Here is a 6,994-nt window from a genome sequence, read left to right as displayed (position 1 = left end):
AAATGCCTCCTTTTGCTTGGCTTGCAGCCCCTCTCTCTGGAGAACATCTTTGGTCTGTCACCTGTACCACACTTTTCTGAGAAGAGCGTCCCTTCTCTGCCCATGAGCTTCCAGTGGGCACTACCAAGCCCCGTCCAACCCTGGCTGCAGGTTTGGGACAGGACAGGGTCCTTCCCTGAGATCTTCTGAGTTGGAAACAGGAGAAGAGGACAGTCCTTCTTGGGTGGAAAAGCCATGGGATGGGAGTCCAGGAGCTGCCTCTTGCAGCTGTCGTGAGAAGTGGGTCTGCAGTAGGAGAGTGGCGTGCTCAATGCAGAGAAGAAAGTCACAGGAGGCAGAGAGAGCATCTGGAGATTTGTCCCTGGATCCAATTGTACCTGAAGCCAGCCGCACCCCTGCCCACTGTACAGTTCAGTGCCATGAACCAAGAAATCCCACCTTTTGCCCAAGCTGGTTCCATTCAAGTCATTGTTCCCTACCATAAAGATCCTGACAAATACCAGGAAGAGGTCAGTCCCTGCCCTGAGTGGGGTGGGATACAGACACCGCTGTCCTGTGTGTCTCTCCATCCCTCCACCCTGCTAGTTCAGGTTCAGCTGGAACTTACTAATGTTACTGTTTAGACAACATCAGGGTCATTTGACAGCTCGCATTGTAATATGTTATACATTCTTCTCCACGAGACTGTGAACTCCAGCAGAAAGATTGGCTACTTCTTTGTCATGTGACTTCTGGCAAGATTTCTCATTTCTAAAACTAGGATGCCCATGGTATCTATCTCTGAGAGTAGCTGGGAAAATTAACTGAGTGAACACATACAGAGGGATTTGCTGTCCTTTTATCTGTTGTTTATCTGCTGTTCTTTTTCTCAGTACTCAGCTCAGTGCTTTGCACTGGCCAGGCACTAAGTGGGCACCCTGCAAATGCGTGTCCCATGCATGGAGATGCAGAAAGACATGCCCTGCACCAGAGCGACACCCACGGACACACACACACACACATAGGATAGTAGCACTCAGATCTCAGTATCCTACACAGTGACCCTCCTGGGAGCCCAGGGCATCCCCAGCCCCTGGCTTCTCTGGAGGGCAGCCTGCAGCTCTCCCAGGCTCTCAGCTGTTATCCCCGCAGCTCCACATTGCTGGGAGCACAGCTTGAAGCCTGGCTCTGCTTTACACCACGTATCAAGGACAGCAGGACCTGTGGTGTTCTAGGAGCTGAGGGAAGCATGTGTGTGTGTGCGTATGCGCGCGTGTGCTGGTTAACTTGGGGGGACCAGGGGCTTGCTGGAGCTCTCGCTTCCAGAACTGCTGTTCTCTGAAAGCTCCGTCTCATCACTCCCTAAGTCCCCCAGTCTCTTCCAATCTCCCTGCCTCCTCAAGTAGCCCCCCACACTAAGTCCTGCCTGGGGGCTCTTGTGGGGTCTGGCTTGGTCTTTTTCCTGGAAAGAGCAGGGCTTGTCTGTGGACCTGGGTCTCTGGACTCCTGGTTTGCCTGCCGGCCTGCCCCCTTCCCCCTTTCCCAAGACCCTCATGGCCCGCATCCTCCCCACACCCCCCCTCCCCTCAGCCTTTCAGTTGCTCTCAGCTGGGGAGTATTATTCTCTCAGGATGTTCTGGAAGAGCACGCTGTGAGCTGTGCCAACCTCCGGGGAGGGGGCGTGGCCTTGAGTGGAGTGAGGATGCTCCTTAGAGCGTCTTGTGTTGCGGACAGTGCGTTTGGCCAGGTGCGGCCTTCAGTGTGGTGTGTACTGTAACATCAGCACTGCTTGTGTTACGACTTTGTGTGGAATGTCTTAGTGTGAGGTAGGTGGCCAGGGGGTTGTGTTTTGGGTCGCTGCGCATTGTGCTGAGGGCATTAACCCTTTGTGTGGCTACCCGAGGTCCCTGGGCCCTGAAAAGATAATTGGGTGGAAGGGCACCTCTCTTCCAGGTGCTTCCGGCGCCCTCCTTCCCCTTCCCACGGTTTCACTAGATCCCAGCGTGCCTGAGGTCTCTTAGCGCAGCTGAAGCTCAGAAAACCTGGCAGAGGGGAGGAGAACCCCGGTCCGGGGTCCTGTTGACTTCAGAGCTCTTATTTCGCAGGCCACCACCCACACTCCTTTGCTGTAAGGACAGGTGGGAGTTCCCAAGCCCCTCGGCTGGTCCCTTCCCAGGCCCAGGTCCGCCCTCCCAACAAAGGCGGCCGACCACGTGCCCCCTGCTCCCCGCGGGCCTGGAGTGGGGATGCACGCAGCCCCCGGTTCCCGCTCCAGCCAGGGCTAGATCCCGACGCAGCGCTGTGCCCCAGGTGGGCACCCAGCAGCCCCCAGCAGCCCCGCCGCCCCCGGCTGTGCCTCGCCCACTCCCAGCCGCTGCCGCTGCCGCACCCTGGAAGAGCGCTAGGGGGAGCTCTGGCAACTGGCTTGGTGGATTGAATCAAAACCGCGCATCAAACAGCTCTTCCTCGGACTTGGGGGGGGGGGGCGGGGTGGGGAGGGTGGGGAGGAGGGCGACACGCCGTTACTCTTCCTCAGCAGCTCCAGACTCTTCCCGTGGGAGGCCGAGAAAACAGCCCTGGGGGGTGAAGGTGACTTTCCTCCCCGTAACTCACGCCTCCATAGCCTCCCTCTTCCTCCATCCCCATCGCGGGCCCTTCGCGGCCCCCCGGGCTCTGGAGTGTCCCTGAGAACTTCGCCTCGCGCGACACCGGGACCCAGAGCCCAGCGGGCTCCTGGGACTGGCTTGCGTCCGCCTCTCGGAGACTGGGGTGCGGGGCCTCTCGGCGGCAGCCCCTCCTCTCGCTGCGGGAGGCGTGAAGGCTGGGGTCGGGGACGTGAGTCGTCCTGCGGGGTGGCTCGTGCAGCAAAGCTCGGGGAGCGCAGGGGCGAGAAAGAGAGCGAGAGGGCACTGGGGAGACCGTCAGGGACGGGGGGGCGGGGAGAAAGAGAGGGAGAGAGAGAGAGAAGGAGAGAGAGAGAGGCACTATCAAATAGCAAGCTGCCACTTTGCTTTTTTTCTTTTTCTTTTTTTTCTCTTTCTTTCTTCCCCCCCCCCCCCGCCCTTCAATCTTTCCTATCCCCTCTTACGCTGGAACCAACCCGCGCGCCCCCGAGCCCGAGGCGCGGCTCCAGATGTGAATTTGGTTCCAGGGGGGAGGACGCGAGCTTCCTCGGGGCCTTGGCACATTCTCCCACTCTGAGGTCATTCCGTAGGTGGTCAGCGGGGAGAGCGCGCCTGGAGCCTTCCTGCCTACGTCCACTGGGGAGGGAAGAGAGGCGGGCGGGAGGGAGGGGAGAGGGAGAGGGGAGGGGCGCGAGGAGGGAGGGAGACGCCGCCAGCACACCACCAAGTGGCACCGAGCAGTGATAACAAACTCAACTTAAAAAAAAGAAAAGGAAAAGGAAAAAACTTCCCCAAGTTGCAGCCCGAGGTGCGGACGTGCGGGCGGAGGCGCAGGGCGGGGAGTGTGGGTGGCCCGCAAGCCCCCCGGCGTCCCCCGGCTGCTCTCCCTAGCCGAAGAGAGCTCAGACGTGAGGCCAACCAGGCCCTGCGCCCCTGGCAGGTCAGGAAATGTGCTGGAGGCTCGCTCGGCTTCCTGATGGAGACCCTGGGGGCGGCCGGTTCCCGTGGGGGATAGGCCCCTCTGGGGAGGGGGGCCCGGGAAGCGCGCAGCGCCGGCTTCTTCCCCAGCAACCAGCACCACACCCCCATTCCGCTCCCACCCCCGGCCCTGCGGATGTGGGCAGATCCTGCCCTCCCAGGCCCAGGAGAGCTGGGGTTTGCCGGAGGGTAGGGGTCTCTCCTCACCACCCTCTATCCTCCCCTCCACCTCCAGGCCGACCTGAAAACGAGGCACCGCCATCCTCTATAATCGACTTTTTATTAAGATTATAAATTTAAACAAATAATCTGAACAGTTTTACCCGGTGATATACAATTCAGTATGCACAAAAATACAGGGCAATGAGGGAGAAGGGCCAAGAAAGGAAGGGTTGGCAACTTGTTTCAGAGTCCACATGGTGCTGATGATAGAGAACCAGAAGGGCTGCAGACCAACCCCACCTTTTTACAACAAAAGGCTTTAAATTAAACAAGATCTATCGAGCTAAAGACACAGGACGGGGCTGTCACAGGCTCGAACAATGCTGGTTTCATGAAATGCAACCGAAGGCTGAACCAGGACAGTGTAACTTAGAAGCACACACACAAACACCACATCTGACCAGGAACTTAGTGAAAAGTCTCCAACGCAGTCGGCGGTCCCGGCCCCTCCCTCCCTCGGGGCCGCCGGGGATCCAGGTGAAGGAATCGACTTCCTTTTTTGTTTAGTGAGGACCGCAGTGCTGGGCATGATGGGAAATGTAGTCGGCTGTGCCCGCCCCCCCACCCCTTCCCCAAACAGTGTCCGAGAGTGTCGGGGTGTCGGGCGCCACCCCCGAGTCTGGAAGACGGGTGGAGGAGGGGAGGAGGACAGAGCCAGAGGGGCGGGGAGAGGAGGGGTTCAAGACACCCGCCCCGCGAAGAAAAGAAAAAAAAAGTTGAAGTGTTTTCATTTCTGCCTTCTCATTTTGAGAACTTTGGAGGCCGCCCCCAGAGAGGAAATGTGACCCAAACGTCCCTTTCGGAGATAGAGTTTGCCTTTGTTTTTGCTCAGGATTTCACAAGACCCATTCCTCACCCCACGGAGGGACTCGGGAGAACGGAGCGCCGGGCTTCCTAGGTCTGACAACTGATTGGAATCGGAGCCCCGGGCCCCGCGCCCTTCTGCGCTGCGCCCCCAGCGCGCCCCGGCGGTCCGGGCGCCCTGCCTCGCCCCCGGCTGCCCGGCACCTCCGCCGGGCAGCAGCCCTTCCTCACGTGGCTGGCTCCTCGCTAAACACCACTGCAATCACTACAATAAAAAGAAAAAAAAAGAGTAGGTGAAACACAAAGCATACTTAAATAGGCGCTTTATCTCTCTGCAAAAATAAAGTCCAAGATCTTAGATTTCTTTTTTTTTTATTTTACAATTTATAAAACATCAGCCATCTCCCTTTACTCGCCCCCAGCTCAGCCCCGAGTGGCCGGGCGCCCGTTCGTTCCCTCCTCTCGCCCCTTGGCCGAGTCTTTGTCTGGCCCCAGCCCCGCGGGGCCCCGGGTCCCCGTGCCCTCGGGGGTCCCTAGAAGGCGACAATGGCTCGAGTCCAGGCGCCGAGGCTGGCGAGCGCCTGCTTGGCGCACAGCTGCCCGTTGAGCGGCGGCGGCTGCTCAGAGGAGTCCGGCTGTCGGCTCACTAGCCCGGAGAAGCCCGAGCCAAAGATGGAGATCAAGTTTGAGATGTTGGACGCGTCCGGGGACGAGTCCGGGCAGAAGTCCTCGAAGCGGGCGCGCTTGCAGGGGGCGAACGGGACGCCCCCGGGGGGCTCGGCCCCCAGGTCGCCCGCGTCCTCCTCGTCGTCGTCCTCCTCCTCCTGGCCTGGGTAATACTTGCGCTTGCAGCCGGCGGCGGACGCCAGGCCGGGTCCCGGGGCGCCCTGGCCACAGCAGGGGCAGTGGGCGGAGGCGCAGCAGTCTTGGTGCAAGTAGCCGTTCTCCACCGTGGTCACCACGTGAGTGTCCAGGTCCAGCACGGTGGTCTGGCTGCTGCAGTGCACGCCGAAGTCCGAGGGGGCCGGGTACGCGCCCCGGTAGAAGCCGGGGGAGGAGGCGGGGGCCGGGGAGGTGGGCGGGGAGGCGGCGGTAGCCGCCTGAGGGGCGGCCCCTGGGGGCGCGGAGGGCGCGGAGCAGGCGGCCGAGGCGCGAGGGTCCCGCGGGCAGAGCGCGGTGGGCGCGGGCGGCGGCAGCGGCGCAGGACCCGGCTGCAGCGGCTCCAAGGGCTGCCCGCGGTGGGGCGCGCCGTGCGGCGGCTGGAGCGCGGCGCACCCGGGCAGCTCCGAGAGCGCCCCCGCGCCGCCCGCGGGCGCCCCGGCCGCCGCCGCCGCGCAGCCCCTGGGCGCCGGGTGCTGGTGCTGGTGCAGCTGCTGCTGGAGGTGCAGCTGGTGGAGCTGGTGGAGCTGGTGCAGCTGGTGCCGGGCGACAGGTTCGCGCGCCTCCGCGTCCCCGCCGCCGCCAAGTTGGAGCGGGCCGAAGTCGGCCGCGCTGGCCGGCATGCCCGGCGCCGCGTACGCGAGGTGCTGGTGCTGGTGGTGGGGCGGCTGCTGCTGTTGCTGCTGCTGCTGGCGCCGGTAGAGCTCGGCGTAGCGCTCGCTCAGGTAGAGCTGGCGCGCGTTGCGGAGCACGTAGGACACCAGGAGGTTCTTGTGCAGCTTGATGCCGCCGCGCTGGGTCCGGGAGCTGTGGATCTTGCGCAGGGAGATGCTGATCAGGCTCTGGGCGTCCAGGGCGCACTCCATGCTCCCGCGGAGACGGCGGCGGCGGAGCAGCCGCGACCGCTGCTGCTGCTAATGCTGCTGCTGTTTCGGCCTCCAGCCGGCCTCCGGGACGCGCTGGTCAGGGGAAACGGAGCCCGGGTCAGCGGGTCGGCTGCGCTCCGAGAGGAGCCGCCACCATGCGCTGCGCGCCACCCGCGGGCTCGTGCTCCCCAGACGGCGCCAAAGCAATGAGCCTCGGCCGGCCCCGGCCCCAGCTATTTAGCCGGGCGTCCGGGCCCCGCCCCACACCGGATGAGCCAATAAGAGTGCCCAAAACCTCCCGAGTGACAGACGCTACCCGCCCCGGGGCCACTAGACTGGCCAATCAGACCAAGGCGGTTCCTTTGTGCTATTCAAATACCGAACGGACCCCGGGCCTCCAACGCCGCCGCTGCCTCGAATGTTCTCCTGTGGCCGCGGCGCCGCGCGGGACTCGGAGCCACCGAGGCCGCTGTCTGCGACATGGGTCGCCTCGCAGCCGCCACGTTGGAGCCCGCGGCCGCCCTCGGCCTAGTTCCTGGGAGCCGGGGGTCGGCTCACCTGCGTGCTGCTGCTACGGCTCCTCCCCCTTCCGCATGGCTGGGCCTCACCTGCGGCAGGTGAGCGCGGCTCCCACTCCCGGCC

General features: G+C 62.7%; 1 protein-coding gene across 1 annotated transcript; it reads right to left on the bottom strand.

The window, feature by feature from the left end:
* Positions 1 to 4,962: 4,962 nt before the first annotated feature.
* On the bottom strand, positions 4,963 to 6,548 carry IER5L (immediate early response 5 like). Its single transcript, XM_061200930.1, has one exon. It carries the CDS (start codon positions 6,350 to 6,352, stop codon positions 5,141 to 5,143), a length of 1,212 nt encoding a protein of 403 aa, XP_061056913.1. The 5' UTR covers positions 6,353 to 6,548; the 3' UTR covers positions 4,963 to 5,140.
* Between the last annotated feature and the right edge of the window lie 446 nt (positions 6,549 to 6,994).

Source organism: Eubalaena glacialis, chromosome 9 (assembly GCF_028564815.1).
Source record: "Eubalaena glacialis isolate mEubGla1 chromosome 9, mEubGla1.1.hap2.+ XY, whole genome shotgun sequence".
Classification (NCBI taxonomy): domain Eukaryota; kingdom Metazoa; phylum Chordata; class Mammalia; order Artiodactyla; family Balaenidae; genus Eubalaena; species Eubalaena glacialis.
The sequence above is the reverse complement of the archived record's forward strand: the minus strand, read 5'-3'. Positions and strand labels throughout refer to the sequence as shown.

Coding starts and splice junctions, on each gene's coding strand:
- IER5L (XM_061200930.1), bottom strand. CDS start 6,352: ATGGAGTGCGCCCTGGACGCCCAGAGCCTGATCAGCATCTCCCTGCGC.